Source organism: Fusarium fujikuroi, chromosome FFUJ_chr01 (genome assembly GCF_900079805.1).
Source record: "Fusarium fujikuroi IMI 58289 draft genome, chromosome FFUJ_chr01".
NCBI classification, from domain to species: Eukaryota; Fungi; Ascomycota; class Sordariomycetes; order Hypocreales; family Nectriaceae; genus Fusarium; species Fusarium fujikuroi.
Genome location: NC_036622.1, coordinates 1,936,136 through 1,958,010, shown reverse-complemented (window position 1 = coordinate 1,958,010; position 21,875 = coordinate 1,936,136). Strand labels below are relative to the sequence as shown.

At 49.7% G+C, this 21,875-nt stretch overlaps 5 protein-coding genes; 2 read left to right on the top strand and 3 right to left on the bottom strand.

Annotated features, from left to right (window-relative positions):
* Window positions 1–1,587: 1,587 nt before the first annotated feature.
* FFUJ_01499 (uncharacterized protein) lies at window positions 1,588–4,006 on the bottom strand (the record flags this gene model as incomplete). XM_023578028.1 has 2 exons in its annotated part: window positions 1,588–2,604; window positions 2,702–4,006. The coding sequence occupies 2 exons, from the start codon at window positions 4,004–4,006 to the stop codon at window positions 1,588–1,590; spliced, it is 2,322 nt and encodes a 773-aa protein (XP_023424074.1).
* A 3,364-nt stretch (window positions 4,007–7,370) lies between these two features.
* On the bottom strand, window positions 7,371–8,402 carry FFUJ_01500 (related to SFT2-suppressor of sed5 ts mutants; the record flags this gene model as incomplete). XM_023578017.1 has 4 exons in its annotated part: window positions 7,371–7,523; window positions 7,573–7,723; window positions 7,916–8,036; window positions 8,183–8,402. 4 exons carry the CDS (start codon window positions 8,400–8,402, stop codon window positions 7,371–7,373), a joined length of 645 nt encoding a protein of 214 aa, XP_023424073.1.
* Window positions 8,403–13,237: 4,835 nt separating this feature from the next.
* FFUJ_01501 (related to GATA transcription factor) lies at window positions 13,238–14,803 on the top strand (the record flags this gene model as incomplete). The annotated part of the gene is made up of 1 exon (XM_023578006.1): window positions 13,238–14,803. One exon carries the CDS (start codon window positions 13,238–13,240, stop codon window positions 14,801–14,803), a length of 1,566 nt encoding a protein of 521 aa, XP_023424072.1.
* Window positions 14,804–15,607: 804 nt separating this feature from the next.
* On the bottom strand, window positions 15,608–17,841 carry FFUJ_01502 (related to RMD11 protein required for sporulation and meiotic nuclear division; the record flags this gene model as incomplete). XM_023577994.1 has 3 exons in its annotated part: window positions 15,608–16,550; window positions 16,633–17,002; window positions 17,055–17,841. 3 exons carry the CDS (start codon window positions 17,839–17,841, stop codon window positions 15,608–15,610), a joined length of 2,100 nt encoding a protein of 699 aa, XP_023425484.1.
* A 2,027-nt stretch (window positions 17,842–19,868) lies between these two features.
* On the top strand, window positions 19,869–21,233 carry FFUJ_01503 (related to ethanolamine kinase; the record flags this gene model as incomplete). XM_023577983.1 has 2 exons in its annotated part: window positions 19,869–20,681; window positions 20,736–21,233. 2 exons carry the CDS (start codon window positions 19,869–19,871, stop codon window positions 21,231–21,233), a joined length of 1,311 nt encoding a protein of 436 aa, XP_023424071.1.
* Window positions 21,234–21,875: the final 642 nt, after the last annotated feature.

Genomic DNA, 21,875 nt, shown 5'->3' with positions numbered 1-21,875 from the left:
ATCTTCTCATGATCCAATAGTCCTCAATCGGGGCGCCCAGACCTCATACTCCATCACATTCAAGTCATAAGACACGATGCAGTTAATGGGGTTTGATGATTTTTTGTGGCTGGAGCTAGATTGAAATGTAATTACGGATCTTTGATATCAGATCCTCCCTCATGACAAAAGTGCCGCCCACCGAGGTGTGAGCCGTGCAATTTAGCTACCCTAAAGCTGATAGATAACCCCTCAACCCCGCCAACATGATGAACTGTCTTGTCATGACAGCCAATATGATCCTTATAAATGAATGAATGAAAGGACAAGGGCAGAGAAAACATCCATGCTAATGCAATCAGAACTCGCACACATTGCAATAAGCCATTGCGCTTCCTACAGGATGTAGTATTCCCATGGAAGCTCGCCTATGACCTACCATGCATTAGTAATTGGCAGAAATCGTGATAACCATCCACTTATGATGGGCAGCAGCAACACAACAGCATACAGTAGATTTTCAAGACTAGCAGGAGCCTGTTGTTTCTCGACATGATTTTTTCTTTCTTTTATAATGAAACTATTGTACAGCTTTTGAAACTGGAATAAAAAACTCCATATTTTTAGCAAAGCTTGGAGAGTCCCCTCTAACATCAGAATCCATGAGTAAAAACAGAACCAAGTCCAAATTGAAACCATCCTTGAACCCCTTTCATATGCAGTCGAGAAAAAAAAAGATGCTGCAGTTCAGCTAAATGTCACCGTACGCCCATATGCTTTTCCATCCATGCCTTTTCTTTCATCCGGTATGACGATGATAACCCTTTTAAATATGCCGTCGTAATCGACCACCCCCGTGAACATCCAGTGTGGCGGGTATAGCAATCATCCAGCAACACTTGCCGCTCACCTCTGTGACCTATCACTACAACTACCCAGCACCAGTCGCACCCCCTCGCATGTACTGTTGAGGTTCTGGCGCACTCCTTTCCAACCTGTAGTGTGCCTTCGCATTTCACAAAACCATCCTTGGAATACGCCCCAACAGAAACCAATACATCAGGCTATTAAACAACCTTCATTCCGAATTTTCCTCTCCAATGGTTACCGGCTTTTCATTATAGCCTCGTGCACCAGGGTGTCGTATCTCTGTGACTCATGTACGTCGTTCTCTTCCTTCAACCAGTTCTGATAGGAGAAGACCTTAGGCATAGACCTCTTGTCGCCCCGTGGTGCACTTATAGCAATATAACGTACAACGCAAGCTACTATCAAGCACTCGCCAACCGCCCGTTTGCTGTCTGGCCCAGAACAGTGGAGTGCTATATATGAACCCTTGGGTCATCCATACAGCTTGCTTCACTCAAGGCCTATGGACTAACGAGATTGCAATCTCAACACGTTTTGGCATGGTGAATATGAAGCTAGCTCCGGGCCACAGCATGAAAATCATAAACACTTATAAATCCGGGACGCGTCATTCGTATCGACCCAGACCGGGGAAGGGATAAAAAAGAAGAAGAAACAACTCTCCCATATACGCCACTTTGCAAGCATGATAATGATAGAGATCTCTGCCACAGCCGGTACTCCATATCACCGGGGAGGCTACGATTGCGTCGTGTAAGCCTCCCCACTATGCACACCGTTGGTAAGCGGCGCAGTTTGTTCAGCATGACCATTGGTCAAAGCTTCAACGCTGGTGACTTGGACTTCACCCCGAGGGCCAACAAGGGGAATTGTCCCGGAAGGTGAGAAGTCGGGAACAGCCGCAGAAAGCTGGGTGTTGCCATTTGGAACAACCCCGTTTGCGTCATGTGGTGCGAATTGTTGGAGAGCATGGCCATGAGGATAAGCATGTGCGCCATACGGCATAGCAGCGATGTCGTCAAATTGGCCACCAGGGAAATGGTAGTGTCTGTTCTTGAAAGTGACGCTTGAAGGGCCAGCATTGCGGGCCAGCTCATCTCGATTTTCCATTGAATAAACGAAATGCTCCCAATTGTGTCGCCGACGTAGTCGCTCACACTCATCGTCGCCAACCACGTAGTCGACTTCAGTCGAATCCTCACAAGCAGCACGAATGATGTTCATGTCCACAGTCAGCTGCTTGATGCGCGAGAACGCGCTAATGAAGTGGAGGGGGACGAATCCCTGGGAATCCATGCGCTGTCGAAGGTACTCGTCTTTGCAGAGGTTCTCGATGGAGAAATAATATTCAATTTGAGTCTTGATCGTGAGGACGAGCAAGTTGTCAAACGGAAGGGAGTGGAAAGGGACTGCACCCATGGGCGCTGCCATAGAGTAATCGTAGGGCGAATATTGAGCTTGCACAACAGGCATACGAGATCCGCCGTTCGGCACTGATACACGATGGAAGTTGTTAGCGCCATTGCGACCACGGCCTCGCTGAGAAGGAGGCGTAAACATGCCACCATGACCACCCTGTCGCAATGGGGGGCTATAACCTTGGGATCTGGCAGCGTTGGCGCCTTGGCCATGGAATCCGGATGCAGAAATAGCATGCTGAGACTGTGAATGGCCGTGATGAGCACCTCGTCCTCGGTAATTGCCTCGACCTCTCTCACTGCGGCCATCATGCCTATCTCGACTTTGGGAGATCTCCTATTCCAAAAGCAATCAGTATAAGTCTCATACAATAAATACACTTGCGCAATCTCAAGATAGCTGTGCTCCACAGGGGCATCATCGTATTACTCACCGAAGACTGGGCCGTCGTATCTTTGGCCTTCTCGGAGCCAGTGCTGGCAGGGGCCTTTTTCTGACTGTTAACACCATCCACTGCTCCGCGTTTGACGGCTGCCATTTGTGATGCGGCATTGTTGGTGTTGTCTTTAGGCTTGGTGTCGTTGGTCTTGTTGGCGGGCGCGGTAGAAGCGGTTTTATCCGCTACACCGTTGGCCATGCTTCGAGGAGCGGCATCTCGATTACCACGAGCACCACCCCGTGGCTTAGAGCTACGCATTTGAGGAAGCTGGGTTTCGAAGCTGACTGTGGGGACATAGTCCATAGCCACCCATTTCTGTCGGGGCTTTGACGCGCTGCCATCTTCTTGACTGTCCTTATCAGAGCGGTCTGATTTCTCGGGTGTCTTGTCTGCGCTCTTCTTCTTGCTGTCCTCCTTAATAGCCGTGATTGCAGTTTCAGGAGTTGGCCATGCTGTAGAATCCTCGACGGATGGGGGAGCCTCATTCTTACCATCCTTCTCATGTATCCGTGACCCCCGGGGGCCATTGCGTTCAGGCCGCGCAGTGCTGGCCGGCTTTTGCTGAGTCTTGATGCCATTTGTATATGGTGTTGTAGCAGATTCCTCAGTCTTCTTCTCATCCCGAGATGAAGTGCCATTCACTGTAGCTTCCGCAGGTGTGGGAGCAGGTTTGACAGACTTGGCCTGCTGGGCCTCCTTTCGCTTATGCCAGATGTTGACGATGGGGATAGGTGCTTCTGAGAGCTCGACCTTGGGGGCCTCAGTGACTGCCTCCTGCTCCTTTTCTGTCGTCTGATCACTGGGTTGCTTCTCAGAAGTCTTGCCCTTCTTATTTCGCCTAGCCTTTCGGGAGTCCTGCTCGTCTACACACCGGGCAGTAGTGTTTGATGACCCCGGTGTCTTCTCGTTTCGTCGCCACGGGCGCTCTAGCCTTCCAGAATCATCTTCGCGTCTCGAGTCTGTTCGTCTGCTTTGTGTCGACTCGGAGCGGGCATCGCTCTCGGATCCAGGTATACTCTCGAGGCCTTGCTTGTCAGAGAAGGCAGCGCGGTGCTCCGTGGTCTCAGGAGCTTCAGAGCTGGCGTGCTCAGTAGCAGCAATCGACTTCACGTCGGTTGCGGGAGCCGGAACATCATCATCGGCAATGGATGCCTGCGCGTCCTGGGGTGGAGCAGCAGTATCGGCGACAGCTGTAGGATTCGAAGCAGGGGCAGTGCCCTGACCCTTTGCAGCTTGTGCGTAGGAAAATGTCGACTGAGTGGCCATTTCGTTGGACTCAACGATGGCGGATGGACTCATTTTAGGTTGAGCCTCGTAGGACAGGCTTGCCGTCTTAAACTGGTAGGAAAGTTCCGAGCTGAAGGTGCCGAAATCACCTTGGTCGCAATAGAAGAAAAAATCAACGTATTGCTCAGGGACCGAAAACCCCAGGATGTCTCTCAACCCCTTCCACGCAAGGAGAGAGGCAAAGCACCTATGTGCGATACAGTGACTATCTGTGGACCTCTAAATAATGAGGGCGCAGGGATATGAGATTCTTGGACAACGAGTCGAAATTTGGGGATGCGTATCGAGTACGAGGGTGTAAAACCGAGTCAGGTGTCCGTTGAGCCGAGGTCTTCAGGCCAAAATGGACGACCAGTCAATCGGTTGGATTGTGGGCGAAAGCCGTGGCAGATGTTTCTGATGGAAAGAGGGAAGGATTTTACGATGTCGCAGAGGCGTTTATTGAATCGAAAAATGGTAGCCTAGCGACTAAGTTTCGACGAAGGGAGGCAACAGAGGGGGGAAAAAGTAAGATTGGTGCGAACAGTAGGTAATTTTGAGGCAGTAAACCCAAAAATGTTTATGCTACTGTCCTGCTTTGCCTGCTCTCGTAAATAGGAAACAAGAGCGTGTCGGACAAGAACGACGTGTCGATTGAGTGAACTCGTAGCCTAGAGTCAGATACCAGAAACAAATCAGATCCGAGGCCGGTGTATTCGCTTGTTACGTTGCTTCGTCGCGAGGGTATCGAGAGAAAACGCAGAAGGCCAGGCGGCGGGGTGGTTTTGGTTATGATTGATGGGTTTAGAAATGATTCTAGAGGATAGGTAGGGGACGAAGGACGAGGGAGGAGGGGGGGAAGGATGAGGTAAAGAGACGTAGTATTCGTAAACCAATACAAACTGATCTTCAACGGCAACTCTTTTCTAGGTAAATTGAGTAGGCGAGAAGTTGTGGTTTACAGAAAGAGGGCACACGGATACCAGGGAATGAGAAAAAGAAGGCCGGAGGTTATTTTTTGCGTTGTGTGAATAATAAATTTTTTTCCTGCACTTCTTCCCCTCTCTCTGATCCGCAGGCGAGCGGTACCACAGAAATATACCGCGACTAAGTGATTTAGAAGGTACCGCTGCGCCGAGCGGGAATCCTTGGACCTTGGGAGATACCTAGACTTGGGAACGGGTCGGGTTGGAAGGATGGAGGGACATTCTTTTCCGCTCTAGGAATTTAAATTATTTTTTCTTCCCATGCGAGACGCCCATGAACCTATAGAGCGACACTTATATTCGTTGTCATTTTTCCTCTCTTGTTTGATTTTGGCTCATTTATTTCTACGATACTGCATGTCCTCTACACTAATAGCAGTTTGATTGTCAAACATCGAATATGGCGCTGTAACATCCAATCGTATTCTTCTTCCATGACTCGCATGTTTGTCATTGACTGATGGAGACGCATAGTAGGACTTACATCACTGATGTGCCTAACTATAATCAGTGAATGCATTGTTTAAGTACCTACCCCAAGTCAGCGATGGAGTTCTGCCCATCCACCGAGTAACAATACCTTGAGGGCCGCTGTATCGCTGACTCGAGCCTTATTGATAAGAGCCCTGCAGCCGACGGCACTGAACACCATTGGATACCAAGCTGCTGCCTCGGGTTCATCTTTCAGTGGGATGCAGGGCAAGGCTTCTTTTTCTCGTTTGCGCTCCACTTTGGGTGCACCTCACTGCCAGAAGCCGCCGTCATCCATGGATAGACGTTATAGCACCCGAGACCCCGAAGAGGCCTGCAAACAAGGGCATGATAGATGCTACCTCTTCAGCCGGAGCCGGATGACCATGATAGGTGGAGTTGCGCGAATATAAATCGGCTTTTCTGAAGTACCTTTGTTTTACTGTACCCATGAGATCATTTACCTTTCGCTCTACGATGTTTGCTCTGTCGAGCGTGTTTTTGTTATCTTGTACCAGCTGCGTACACAGTGAGCTGGCCGTGCTATGGTTTCATTGAGTAGAACTTTGCAATTACCACAAGCACACCAGACATATCCATGTCTCTGCACGTCTCTTTGTCCGGGAAAGCCTGATCTGCGTGGGTAATCTGGAGGTCAGTTATTACATACATACACTCTCGGAGCTAGTAGGAGTCTTTGGGGGGTTTTTTTTTCTTTTTTTCTTTACAAAGGACAGTTGGCCGGGTCGAGTGTATGACATTTAATGAATCCCCCGGGGCTCGTGTAAGAAGAAGCCAGACTTTGTTTTAGATAAAAATATACAAAGTTGTAAATCAAGACGCTGAGTCTCGGTAACGGGCTAGAAATTACGCAACTTCTGGCTACACATCAGGTCACGTTCGATCCACGAGCACGCCAAGAAGCAAATCAGCAGGTTGTAAACTTGCAGAGCAACTATATGAGAATCTGCATACGTCTCGAAAGACCACATATGCAGATGTCTAGACAAAGGGCAGCAAGGCATCTAGTGGTCATGAATCTCAACGGTTTCGAAAAATCAGTACGCAGTTCAATACTAAATCGAGAGATACGAATTATAAATAGGTAGTTCGTGCACCGATTGTCTTTTCAACTTATACACACTTTACCTAGCTAGCCAGGTACCTAGGTAGTCTGGTGAATTCCCCCCCCCCCCGTTATAATTTTACTTTTAAATGTAAAAGCTTATTAAAGCATACGTCATTGCATTTGGAAAGCTGCCTACCTGATTAAGGTTGATTTCCTGTTGATTAAGAAGAACTTTTCTTCAGATCCAACACAGTTATATTCTAAACAACCATTCAGTTATGATTAGGTACTTACGTACCTAAGTACCTAGTACTTTTCCAACTCTGAGGTTTCCTTCAAACATCCAAGTGGCTGCAAAATCTTCCCAGATTTCATTACAAACCAATGCCACACATGTATATGGGTTTGCTCATTGGATACGGCACCTGATAACTTGCCCTTTTGGGCAACGATTACCTAATCATCAATCACAACATGGAAACTGCCTTACCTTACCGGTGTGAAATGCTCAGGTTGGTAGTCTGGGACTTGATTACATGGGAAAATAGAGATTAAGACCGTGTGAGGACACGAAGGGGCCTACTACGCCAAATGATGACCGTAGTACTTTGACTGAATGTATACCGTAGCAAGACTCGGACTGTATAATGACAATTTATACATATGTATTTGCTTTTATCCTAAATCGCCAGCTCTTCTCGTAAGACCATCCCACTGTTGCCTGAACCCATGGCGTTATGGTCAATTTGCTGCTAATATTACACAAGACAGACAGTTGTTGTACAGGAGGACTTGAAAACTTGGAGCCTGGGAACATCGTGAAACGTGTTGAGTACAAGAGTCCCGTATTGCATGTAGTCAACGGAATTTTCTAGCCAGTCATCCATGCTGTTGCTTGCCTTGCACCAAACGATGTGGCAAAGCGCAGTCCAGTAGATCCCATAGGGAAATAACTAATCAAATACCAGAGCAGACAGGCAAGCTGAACGAGAGCGGAGAATAAGGTAAGAATTGTGCTGTGAAGCTTTCGGTATGTTAGTAAAATCTTCAGCCCATCGCAAGCTAGACCTCACCTTTAAGGCAAACACTAGGGTTAACGTGATAGAGCCGAAATAAGCCGCAGTAAACGGCAGTCGAGGAGTCGAAAGAAGGTGATAAACGTAGTTCATGGGGCCCATTACCGCAGCGAAGGAGGCCAGGAACATTAGTGATCCAACCGACCATCTGCATAGCCCCACATTAGTTTCCAAAGGGGATTTTGAAATTCACCATGTCGAATCTACGACATCATATCATGGGGAAAACTAGTCACAATCAAGGCGGTCTCACAGTAGTGAGCCCGCGTGACATTGATTGACAAGTGATATAGGACGAAGAGGGCAGACTGAAAGGGCTGTGCATGGATTTCCGACTTACAATATGACAAACTTGCGTGGTCTCAGAGAGAGTACGGGGAATAGAGTGAAGCAGATGACGAAACATGCCACAGCAGCGAGGTTACAAGCACCAAAGATCAACAAGCGATCCCATCGGCTAACTGCCACTTGGGTTAGTGTCTTTTAACCACGAGGCATGTCATCCGCATCACATGCATAGTTCAAGGCATGGCTCAGATGCAATGCACATGTCCCGCTGCAGGGGTGCTGGGCGACGATAGGTAAAGAACATCCAGGGCTGACTCACGAACAAACCAGCCTTCCTCTTCTTCACGTCGACTGGGCGCAGGGAGAGGTGCACCGGAGCTCTCGGTGGTAGGTAGACGGACATAACCGCTGCCTCCTTGGAAGGGATTCAAACTCTGAAGTGAGGAGATTAACCCGCTCTGCTGAGAAGTATTTACTGGTTCATCACGGCGACTCCAGCCAAGGGAGTTTATCGAGTCTCTGAAGGAGGAAGAGGCCATAGCAACAGGGGACCAGAGGGGCGGAAACGTAAGGGACAGGTTCAGCGATCGCGGGACAGGGACGGAACGGCTAGGTCGATCTTGCGGCGCAGGTTCAGGTTCAGGATAAGATCCAGATTCGGGCTGGAGGTCGAGCTCGTACGTGTGATGGAGGGTGGGACGGAATTAACGGAAGACGGCGACAAAGGCGGTCTCGTATAAAACTAATAATATAACTTGGAACAGCAATATCCACTTCCTTGGAAAATCTGGCATCGGGGTTGATGTGGTCAGTCGACGAGTACCCATGATATAGAGGCAGAGCCTTGCTTAACAAGGCGGACAAAGCTGGCTGCCTACCGCGATCTGTCTCCTATAGAGCTAAGACCTGTCGTTGACGATGTTGCTTTACGCAAGGTGACAGTACCCTCGATAGACACGAAGGACTACGAGTCCTCTGGGGCTGAGGCTGGAGTGTTGGGGCCAAGGGGGGTTGCAGGCGACCGCGCGTACCGCTCGAAAATGGCGAAGGTGGTAGCGATAAGAGCAAAGGTAGATGCGTAACAAAAATCGGCCGGAGTATGTTGCGCGCCAAAGAAGAGAATGGGGACTGTGGTCTATCGGGGCGTTTGGGGAGGTGTGAAGTTGGTCGTTGATAGTGGAGGGCGGCACTAAGGTGGGAAGTTGATGGGTTGGGGTTGGGCGTGTGATTCTTTCCTTGGATTGGATCCCATCGATTCCTGTAATGCCGTCCTCTCAGAAGTATTTGCTGAGGTTAGGCAGCGCAGGAGATTATATGATTGGCTGTGTGAGAGTGGAAACGAGCTTGGGGGGTCTGGTGCCACCTGTGGCTCCCCCATCTTCCTTGCACGGGCCGCCTTTGATTGATGGAAGCCTCAAGCGGACACTTTTGGCGGGGACGGGAGGGATCATGCATGACACAGAAGCATATGGCCAGGGATGGGAAGGCTTCAGAGTCAGAGCTCAGAGCTTCTGTCTGGCTCTGCCGGAGCTGAGCTGAGCTTGGGTCCTTGCAGGACAGAGCTTGAGACGCACCTGGAGGTTTCAGATATCTTGAGGCTGATCATAGTTTTTGCCCATGCTAAAAAAGAGCCAACCGCATATCACACATCCACTGCTTCACAAACACAGCCAAGTTCTCTTTCAGTGCATGGCCTCAGAAGTTGAAACAAATCTACGTACGGGGAAAGGGTCCAGGCGGGAGAGGAGCGGGTGGACGGAGCGCTCCAGGTTTACTGCTACCACTTACCACTTGAGGAGCGGACCGTAGAGGGCCGGACACGATCCGTAAGGAAACTAATAAGACGAGATTTTGTAAGAGGAGCCTGACTGATACCATACCCTCCATAACAAATGAGCCCGTACCAAGTTTCTGCCGTACATGTAACAGCATTGAACGTGAGTGGAAAATACTGCTAGAAACCTATGGACTCTCATCTCGGTATACGAATGTCACCAGGCCGACAAGAGTCAAGTCTCCCCGAAACACTCCGCTCACTGATTCTCACGACAACCAGCCGCTTGAGATATTCTGCGACAATGATGGTGGGCTTCAAGCTGGGGCGCGTGGCCAGGGAGAGCGAAGAAGGATGGGAAAGTATCCAGCGCATGACCGAGCACAGAAGAAGAGGTTCGAGGGAGGGGAGTCGATTGCATGTAGCAATTCCCGATGAGTCCTTAAAGTCCCAGACAGTAGGTTGGGCTTGGTGTCTTAAATCCCGAGTCACGTTCAGCCTGGCGCCCACACACACAGAGTCGCATCCACACCCTCCCCTGTCTTTTCTATATTGCATCAACTCTCAGATAGAGACCGGACATAGCAGAAAATAGTGGCCACCATTACCGCCAACTTTCTGGATCTATAGCCAAGTCCAATTCCAGCTTCTATACAACTACATGGGGACCAGTGACCACGGCCTCCAGGTTTGGTCCGAAATACATCATGTCAGGTGGGCGAGAGAGGATAAGAGTTGTACATCTGACTTGACGGCTATGGCTAGTATTTTTTAACCTATTCCTGTGAGTATAAATTAGGGGACCATGGTGCCTTAGCCTCCGGTCAAGGATTGTTGATCTCATCTTGCAGCCGTGTTAGAAGGGACCTTACTCTTTAAACTGGCCTTTCCAGTTATCAACAAAATCTGGGACTTGATCGTACGGAGACGGACTTTGAAGGAGTAAGCACAGCCAGCCATAGGGGACGAAGAGAAGGACGAGCGAGAGTCCATGTCAAGAGCAAGGCTAAGAACAGAACAAGAAGAGAAATCCACTTGATCATTCGAAACGCAGCTATCCGTTGAGTCTATCTGATCGGCATCCATACCTACCACGTTCGTGAAAGTTACCACCACGAGAGACGGGAGACCCTTACATTGGTGCTTGGGCTTGTTCGTATCGGATCTTTATCGACTACTAACTCACTTACACCGACCAACTACAGAGTTACCCCCCCTTTGGATCATCAGCCACGACTAAGTGTCGTCTTGCACTGGACCCTTGACCGACTTTATTGTCATTTTGTACTTACACTTACGCCACCCTCTCTTCTAAGCCATCACCTGTCCTTCAGCTCTAGGACCCTCCGGCCTATATTGGAGGCGCCATAAATACAACAAGACGTCAGACCGCTTGCTCTTGAACGTCACCGTCAATCGAGAACGCTCATCTCGGCCCAAACTGGTCTTTTATGCACGGTATCCGATCCTGCCGCCGTGTTTGCGCCATCCGCCAACTTTAGCATCTCACACTTCACATATCTCGAAGCCTCGCTAACCTTGTCTGTGCGTTTGAATAAATTGGAACGCATCCCAAGACAAGCAGCAAAGCCTTTTTTCAAACCTTCAGTACTTCAATCGCGAGAGTTGCGACTGCGAGTCTTGCTCCTTGTCCTCAAACTTGAGCTTCAGCACGGCCTCACATCATCCCGAGGGCGGGTTTTAACATCTATCACATCACCGTACATTACGGACCTGAACCCTGCATTTCGACGCCCCGCTGCTACTCACATCCACATCTTTCCATTTCCCGATTTGGACAACCTCCTCGACCACAGCTCAAGCAACACCAGCAACACATCGAATACAATTCGGGTACTTTATCCTGCTTCGTCCGCTCGACTCGACTTACCATAGCATTACCTCTCAAGATATTATTGTATCGCCTACTCCAAGCCGCATTATCCGCCTCGGCTATCGTACCGCATCGCATCCATATAAATCGACTGTGCAAGCTCAATAACACGGCTACTTCCATGCCTTCTGCGCATTTGTGTGCCTCAACTATACTTGGTGAGTAGAATAATTCATTCTTCTTTTCAGTCCGGTTGCCTGGCATGCTGTACGTATGCTCTGGTCCCGTTGTTCTGCCCAGACAAACCCCTACCAACCACTTGGGCTTTCGTGGAAGGACGACGCATCATATCTACATCCTACCTACCAACCTACTAAGGTAGCCCCCCTCCCCGACAATCTTTGTCTCTTTGTTATACAAGCCGTTTGCTCAGCTTTTCAACTTGACAAGTTCCTCTTATTTGCCGTTTCCATAGCTATTACTATGTACCCACGATCTTGCCCGTTTCTTTCATTTACCTGCTGAATATCTTGTTTCCCTCCCTATATCCCGTCTCGACTGACGTGCGCCGATCGGCTACGAGGTACAAGTGACATACCGAAGCCGTGCCCCCGCCCCCTTCTTCTGATTCGGGTGCCACACACACATTACATTTCGCGCTCTCATCGCCCAAAACCAAGACCTCCATCATCCTTCTTCCTCTAGCTGCGACTCAGACAACCGTATTCCAGAACTACATTGCTGACTGGTTATCTCACCATTCCAAGAACAGCCACTCAAACCTTGAATCTGAATAAACACTCTTCACCGCCTAGCCCAACTAGGTTTATTCTTATCCCTTCCAAGTCTGCAGCTTCATTTACGACTCAGACTCAGACAAAGAACCCCTCAACTGCTTCCCCGACCGCCGTGTCCCCCGCGCCGACCATCCCACAGGAAAGCGTCTCCAGACTACTACTGCTAATAACGCTGGACTGGGGCTAGCACGGTACGTGCCAGACGATAGACTGGACCTTTTCGCCCGTGTGCTACAAAGTACTCCAGCCAAAGCGACCAAGCCCACTCTCTGCCCTTTTGGCTTGCGGAGTACCTGCGCCCCCAGGGAGCGCCCCCAGCGCTTTAACCCCTTGTAGGTACCTGGCCCTTACCATAGTGAACGGACGCCTGGAGGTCCTACACTCAGTGCCCACCATTTCAACCCTCCAACCCCGATCGTCTCCCTCCGACGCTCCGACTCACGACATTCATCTTTCCCACAATACCTTATCTGGCTTCAACTCCATCCGGGATACTCTTCGTTGCGGCGCTTGAATCATCACTTACCTGAGACTCGCTCTTCATTTATGGGCTGCAGATAGCGTGCACTCTGTACTCCCCAAATTCCAAATCCAGCTACAACACTCTCTGTCTGGTGAGTCAAAGGAATCCAAACCTCAACCCCCGGCCATCCGCCCGCCACTTCCCTCCTTGCTGTAACCTCCGCGGCGGTGGGCACCCCATATATGGATGCCCGCTTCCCATCGCCGAGCCGGTCTTCTTGACTTGACATTTCCCCCGCTTTGCATTCAGCTCCGTCCTGACTTTGCTGACTCGAGCCCTTAACAGGTCAGTTCAAGCTTGATCTTCGTAACTCAAACGTACCATCAGCCTTAGCCGAACTGGTGAACGCCCACAATATTCCGCCCACATCCCCCCTCTTGCTGGGGCAACAACATCCGACTCTTCAACCACGATACAATAACCTAACCTCTATCACCCCCGTCACAATGGCTCAACACGGCTTCAACCAATTTGGCAACGGCCACAGCGGTGCAAGTATCGACCCCAACGATCTTGCTATGTCAGGTGGTTATTCTCCTTCATTCAACAACTTCAACTCGAACTCTGGAAACGGTACAAACGGATTCACGAATAGCTCCGCTATGTTCGATGATGATGAGCTTTTGGATGGTCTGAATGCACCTCCTGTTACCCAGTCCGGAATCTCGGGTCAAGGCCAGGACTTTTCAGGACTGAGTATGGGTGGCTTCTCTCAGAATACATTCCCTCATCGTAACTCGGGTCTGCAAATCGACCAGTCACATATGAACGGGTACTCGAGTACCCCCGATGGAGATCCCATTCAAAGTCCATTCAATACTGGTTTCAACACCCAGTACCGACAAATGCAAGGCCACTCACTCGGAACGTCCTTGCATTCCCCATTATCCTACAACGAATCTCCATTGGCCGGCGCCATGAACGCCGATAGCAACGACCCAAATTTCCTCAACGCTAAAGCGAGAGCCAGAATGTCCCAGCAGATGCAGCGGAAGACATCCAATAGTCGTAGCCCTATGTCACCCATGACTCCCAAAACCGCTACACTTCATGGAATGACAATTGGATCGCAGGAGTCTCCCGGTTTCGGCGGTCAAGCCATGAAGTCAGCCAATGGGCAGTGGCTCAACACCCCTGCTGGAAGCATACCTGCATCTTACAACTCTGGGTACTCCTCTCCCATGCAGCCTGGCATGAATCAAATCAGTGAGGTTATGATGAAGGGTGGTACTTCGATGCCCGCGAAGCTTGGTGTCGCTTCAAACGCCGTTTCCTCTCAGGAAATGAAGAGGAAACGGCGCCGAGAGTCTCACAACCTTGTTGAACGTCGTCGACGAGATAACATCAACGAAAGGATCCAGGATCTCAGTCGACTCGTCCCCACTCACCGTCTGGAGGATGAGAAGATCCGAAAGCTTATCCAGAACGGGACACCTCTCTCTCCATCGTTGACTGGAATCGCCAGCCCTCAAGCAACGTCTGGCCTCGCCGGACCAGGAGCTCGAAGAGCCACTGGAAACACCGCAGGTAATATTACGACAGGCCTACCTATCGAGGACAAGGACAAGGGTCCCAATAAGGGCGATATCCTCAACGGCGCCGTCAGTTGGACGCGAGATCTCATGTGGATGCTCCACCTTAAACTTCAACAGCAGGAGGAGATGATGAACACTATCGCTGAACTGGGTGGGCACTTCCCCTTCGAGATGACAGAAGATGAGCGTCGGATGCAGACCGAGCTCATGGACGCCATAACAAAGAGTGAGAACGGTACTTTCTCCTACTCGCGAACAGCTGGATCTGGTCTGCGAGTGCCTCACCATACCGATTATCGGGGCGACTCTTTGTCAGGCGGAGGAGGCAGCCTCGATCCTGTTGCCATCAGCCCGGATGACAACCTCGACTTGAATGACACCAACCAATTTTGGCACGACCCGGATGACAATAACAGTGGCCACGCTTCAGTCAACTTCAAAGAAGAGGATGAATATGACATGGATCTTACGCAGTAACGTGAGCATTTATCTAGTCCACCTTATCCGGTCTTTTGGAGCATGTCTCCTCGAGCGCAGACCATAACTACAGTCGCTGGGTGTCCTCTATTGCTTCCTTCAGGTTTTGGCGTTTCCGGAATGTGGTACTGGCATCATTCTCATCATTGCATGTCACTATCCTCCTTGACCAAGCATTACTATGCAGGGCAGTTCAAGGGGCGTGATCTCTCGGTGTTTTGGCATTCTCTAGGTGTTGTCTTTTTTCGTTTCGTTTTGGGGTGCAGAAGGCTTGTGACTTGCCGCATTACATGGGGTAACAGGGGCATGTCCGAAATACTCCCTTGTGCTGAAGGTGTTGACACTTACTGGGTTTGCTTCTTATTTTTCTGCTTCGAAGGTAGGCTGGTTGTTGGTGTTGATTCTCTTCTTTTTTTTTCTTATTCATGTTACGATACCTTGGGTCACTTTATGCATTAAGTCTAGGGCAGTCAATGAATGGATGCAAGGTCAAATCTCGAATGTATCTGGTTTAGATATCTTCATTTCTCTCCACTCCTCCTTTCCTCCCTGCAGCCTAATACGCACGGTGCTTTTCGGTCCAAATTTTGGTAACGAGGCGAATGGAAGTAGATCCTTTAATGGGCTGGAGGAGTGCTCTGACTTATTGTACATGCTGCAGTTTTGCAGCTGTTTCGTTGCTTTTTATTGCCTAGATACCACAAGCGAGACACTTATCATTATAAATGCTTTTATCCATGACCACATCTCAACATCTGGACACGAAAACCAGGTAGCTTGCCGCAGGAATTTTAGCCAGCTGGGTCACCAATGACGGGTACAGAGCAAATACTCGCTCATAGCTGTCAGTGTATTCCATACCAGCTTCCGCTTCATGTCCTCTTGTAAAGCGATGCGTTCCAAGGCGCACCGGCCATCAAAATACTTGCACATAACCTGCCAACTGTTTGCTAGTTTTTCGTCGTTGAAACGGCGGGCGATAGCCGACAGGTAGCGTGATTCCTTGCCGGTGGCCTTCTTGGCATCGAGGATGATGTGAGGTGTCAAGCCTTGGAGATGCGGGTGGTCGTTTACAGAGGGATGTGCCGTTGCGACTGGAACAGGCTTACGAGCATGCGTTGTCGCCTTTTCAGCCGCGTCGCGCTGGGCTTTGGAGGCAATCCGCTCGAGACGGGCTTTCTCTGCGGCCTGCTCGGCAACGGTCGGGACGTGAGAGCCGTCAGTGCCGGAGTGACCTTCGGAAGACTCGGAGGTGCGTGGGGCCGAGGTAGACGTAGAGGCATCGTCTTTGGCCTCCTTTTCTTTGCTCTTATTCGCATCTGCATCCGCGGCGGCACGTAACTCTTCAGCTTCCATCTCGTACTCGACCTCGTACATGATTTCAGGCCAGACGACGACGTAGGCAAATGTACAGAGTTGGGTCACCCAACCGCGGCGCATAAGCCAGGAAAGCATAAGAAGATAGGTCGGGCGGTGGGCTTTGCTAGGCGAAAACTGCTTGTATGGACGAGGTGCTTGAGAGAGCTCGGCGAGAAAGTTTGGGAGTGGTGGAGCTAGAGGGAATGCTCTTTGCCATTCAAAGGTATCGAGCGGAAGGCGGGATAAGTCACTATTGGGGGATAATATATATTGATCCTTGGCGTGCAGAGGAGGGATAGCAATGGCACGACGCCAGAATATAAAATGCTGAGCATATTTTCGCACTTGACCTAGAGTCAAGATGTTGCTTTGACCAACTTGGTAGAATCTGTGGACATGTTGAGCTACGTGAAGGGCCGGGGTCAGAGGTAGTGAGTCACATACGATTGTGTTGGCTTTGACAGCCGTACAAATTCAACCATTGAGGCTGTAGTTGGGTCTGGATCAGCCTGGAGCTCGGCGATGATTTCTTTTCGTCATCAGTGAGTAGTAAAGCAAAGTTGCGATCAAGAAAGCCAGGCTCCTCGAGGGCATCTTGACTGATGAAGGTATTCGCGGTCGTGAGCCAAAGGCCGCGTTGGGTCCCCTCTTCGCCCTGAGGGAGGTCATCGATGTAGAAAGGAATAGGAATCTGAACCGAAGGGGTCAGAGAGCCAGCTGCAGTATCGAGATGCAGAGCGGCGATCTTGTTTTGAGACACTGCCTCATATATATCGTGCATGGCAGCGGCCAGTGATGAGCTCTGGAGTATTTCTTTCCAAAGAACACTCATTCGTTTCCCTGATCAATGTTTAATGGTAAGTAATTTGATAAGGTTTTGTGCAGAACATACGCTCCTCTCGCGCCTTATCTTTGGCGACAAGTATTCGTTTTGACTCTTTCCACACGAATTCGCTATGTTGCTGGCTGTATTTGAAGGCCTTGCTAACCTTCTTTATAATGTGGTCGTATATAGATTCAACAACATCCTTAACTTCGTTACTGCTAGGGTTAAGGATGAAGACGAGGTTAAACATGGTCATGGAACTACGTTTCTCGTCGTCCTTGTCCTTACCGTCTTCCTTCTTGCCGTCCTTTTCCTCTGCGTGTTGCTCAGGCGGCTTTCCTGCAGACGGTGGATCGACCTCATGAGGCGCTGGTTGTTCTTCATTGTAAGCAGAACGCTTATCGGCGCGGGATGCCTTCTTCGGCTTCTTCCATCTGCCATTTTCGGGGACATGGATAGGGTAAGATACACAATATAGCGGATCTAATGATAGTTGAAAAAGTTTCTTGTGATAGGGGCGGGCGGGAGTTAGAATGCCCGCAAGATCTCGAGCAGGGAAGCCTGCAACGCGTTCCCATGGAACAATCTGAGATCCAGATTCAGTAAAAGAGTGCTCGTCTGCATTGCGTCCCTGCTTAGGGAGAGGCACGTCGTCAGCAACATCCGAGAAGCTCTGCTGCGACAGCCGTTCAAGAAGAATATCCTCAAGCTCGGCACCTGTAGAAGAACTTGACTTGGAATGAGGTTCAATGTTTGCCGGGTAGTGGAACACAAATGCTGGGCCGTCGCGAGAGCGATTGACTACAAGAGCAACGGCGAGGAAATTGTCGCTAGTAACACTCGGCACAGCCATAGTGACGGGTTTCACATGATAAGACCGAGCTCAGGTAAAGAAGCTAATAGTTGTCACATGAAGTGGTAACGGTGTTGACCTGATGTAAGTCTTGAACGAGTAGTGCAGGCACTTATTTCAGATGTGGTTTGTCGCGATGGAGTTTGTCCGGTGAACTAACTACGCCTCAGGTGTTTGGGAGAGATGAGCCTCGTGAGCGCCACACTTTCGCAAACCTAGGTGCTACCTAGGTATAGAGGGGAGGGTCACGCACGGGCATCAGGGGACGAGCAGGCGAGGTACGAGGTGGGGGTTTCAAATGAGGCTCATGATAACCTAACCATAGGAGGACCTACCACCTTCCTTACCCTAAGGTGCCCTAGCCTGAGGTACGGGCAATTCATGTGGCGTCTGGCTTCTTTGTAGAAAGGCGGAAGTGAATGAACACTGGCATATATCCTTCGTTAATGATCGAGCTGTTTCTTTGTCACAGGCGTTACCCTGCGTAAAGTGATGACCAATGAGGCAGGCTCTTTTGGCTGGCACCGTAAGGGATCAAGCAACGTAAAAAATATCCACGATGTTTATTAGCGTATAATAATAGCCTGTCAATTTTGACGAGTCGGTGTGCAAAATAGGCAATTGACAATAAAGCAGGGGCCAAGAGAAAACTCGACGTTCTGGTTCCTCTCGACCGCCGTAGAGAGCAGTATCAATTTATCCAGACTCATAAAACGACAGTTGGACTGATTTGGATTGTGTAGTATTTCAATGAAGGAGGCAGTGTTATTTGCATATCAGTGGCGAGAAATCATTCTGGTTCCCGCACAAGACGGGGAAAAGAAGGAGCCAACTGCATTCTCAACACAATTTACTGCTCATTTCCCTTTCTATCTATCGGCCGGCTACATTATTGTTGGCCCTTTTCTTTCAAGCTGAAGCGCTATTTTGGTGGATAGTTGAATCGACTTCAGTACCACAGGGCACGGAGGACAACATAACCACCTGAACATGTGATCCCAGGCCAAAGTCTAATGCAGACGAATAATTTTTCTTTCCATCATACCTTATACTGCAATAGCGGTCGAGGCTCGTTTCTTGGACAGTCGTATTTTCTTGCAGCTTCCTTCAGCTAAAGGATTCAAGACCGTGTCCCGACATTTATCACGCACTACCTAGGTATCTACTAAGGTACCTATTCATACCATTTATAAATCCACACTGAATCCTTATATTCCTTCCATTGCATCCATGCATCTAGGCTTCACATTCACATCCACATCCACATCCACGTTACGAGTGACACGCGACAAATCCTTCCGTCGTATCTAAAAAAGTCCCAGGCTGCAGCGGAAAACGGCACTCCCTTCTCGTCCATAAGGTCTAGGCCATCTCTCTGACTGGCCCACGCCCACAAAAGCAACAGCCAGCACCAACACCGCTCCGTCCCGTCTGCCTTAGCTTTATTACTATTTCTACACGAGGTCCCTAACTTTTGCCGGCTTCCGTTCGACTGGAAGGGTAACAGGTCGTGTGCTTTCCCTCCCATTTTATTATTTACCCATATCGCCCTCTGCTTGCACCACCACCGTGCCCTACTCCTTTTCCCTCCGTCATCACCACTATCTCATATTCCGTCCTCGCCGACCCCTCCGCTCCCCGGCCGTCCCCCTCCTTGAGCCTCCGGTACCCCTTTCTCCACCGTCTTACGGTACGACCTGCCCACTGCCACCGTCGCCGGCGCCGCTTTATCCTGGACCGCCCCCGGATTTACGCCACTGAACCCCTAAAACAAATCTATCTGGCTTTGGGATTTCCCCCCCTTCAACCCTCAACCTGATCTTTTCAGCCTTGATATTCGGACTCGCTTGTTCGCAAACAACTCCGGCAACTCTCCCACTCACGTCTTGACATACCTCTCCTAATTTTTCTGGCCAGCCTATTTTTTGGACCTCGCCATCTCAATCTCCCCTCTCTCTCAACAGTCCTCCCCCTCAGCGCATACCCTCACCTCCTTATTTTTCACTCATCGCTGCACTCGCGTGACAATGACAACATCACCACCCAATCTCGATTTTGGCCATGTGCCCTTCTTGGACTTGGCCTACGACAACAATGAATCACAGGACTCTGCTCGAAAGCTCATTCTGACGCTCATGCCAGACTGGGCGAGCCAAGACTCAAACGTTGAATTTGTGCGTTTCACTGATGGCATCACCAATACTCTGCTAAAAGCCATCAACCACCGTCCTGGCATGTCCAAGCTTGATGTTGACAGGGATGCTATCCTACTCAGAGCCTACGGTCATGGAACTGCCGTTCTCATTGACCGTGAACGTGAGGCTGAGAACCATGAGCTGCTCATGAGATATGGTCTTGCTACTCAGTTGCTTGCCCGTTTCAAGAATGGCATGATGTACCGTTATATCCTGGGTAAACCTGCACGTGCCCAGGATCTTCGTGAACCTCTAATACTATCTGCCATCGCTCGTCGTCTTGCACACTGGCACGCAACTGTACCTTGCTTGCCAGACCCCAACCATAGTCGGGACGATAGGCATGTAAATGGCGAGACCAAACTCAATGGGCTTGCCAACGGTAACACCGGCACCAATGGTGATAGCCAGACCAAGGGGAATACCAACGGTATTCTGGACGAAAACAACAAGTCTCGCCAAGAACAAATTGATAATACAGCCCCTGGAAAAGCTCCGCCTAATATGTGGACTACCATGCAGAAATGGATCCTCGCCTTGCCCACAGATACGGACGCTCAGCGGCAGAGGCAAGCACTGCTGCAGGCAGAGTTGAAAGAGATGGTCCAAAAACTGAGCCAGCGGCCTGGCTTGGGCAAGAATGGGGTACGTTCATAACCACACAGTTACCTGATGGAAAATGTTAACCTATGTGCGTAGCTTGTATTTGCGCACTGCGACCTTCTGTGTGCCAACGTTATCATTCACGAAGACGATGAGGCGGCCCCTACCGTCGACTTCATCGATTACGAGTATGCTACACCATCGCCTGCGGCTTTTGACGTGGCCAACCACTTCGCAGAGTGGGCAGGGTATGACTGTGACTATTCGGCTGTACCCAGACAGGATCAACGACTTGCATTTGTGAGGGAGTACATCAAATCTTATTTTTCTTTAACCGGCGAGGAGGTCGATGAAGAGGACGAGGTTCGGAAACTCATGACCGAGGTTGATGCGTACCGAGGAGTGCCAGGATTTTATTGGGGTATCTGGTCCCAAATCCAGGCTGTCATTTCTAAGATTGACTTTGACTATGCTCAATATGCTGAACTGCGATTGAGTGAATACTGGGCATACAAGGGAGAGGAGGATGGCAGCCGAAAAGCTTCAGGCGACGAAATGCCGTTGAGGGAAAAGACTTGGTGGCGCACCGAGTAGCTGAATCCACAGACATTCACCTGAGCATGGCATGGCATGGCAATCGAAGCAGGGACTGGAGCAAGTGACATTATACTCTGTATTGATTGCAATCAGTAAGCGAGAGCGAGATTTCCTCTCTGGCTACTGTGGGCGGGGAAACGATTAAAAACGCGTCGGAAATGGGAACGGACACAACGAGCAACAGCTACAAGGAAGCCTTTTTTGCCCTTGTTTCTTTTTGGGATCCAGGTCTGGCTTCCCAGAACCGACGGCTCTGTCGTTTCCGTTCTTGGCTTTTCCTAGACCCCCTCTTCCCACGTTCCCTGGACACTCTACTACGTCCATGACGAACAGCCAACCACCCTCGTCCATTCCTAAGGCTGGGCGCGATGCCATTCTATTGATTTGAATTTCTTCGTCTTCTTTTCCTGTTTTATGTCATTGTTGCGTGTTCTTGCAATGTTATGACCATATAAAGAAAGCTCAACAGCGGATAGGATGGCATCAAGGGATAAAGCCATTCAACATGAGCGATAGCTACTACAACCAGAGGAGTAGACAGGTCATAAATGAGTTGTCTCTTCCGCATGCTTAGCTATTATAATTGAGCCTGCAGTAGATGGGTCCTTTTAATATAAATATGGACATTCTCACATACAA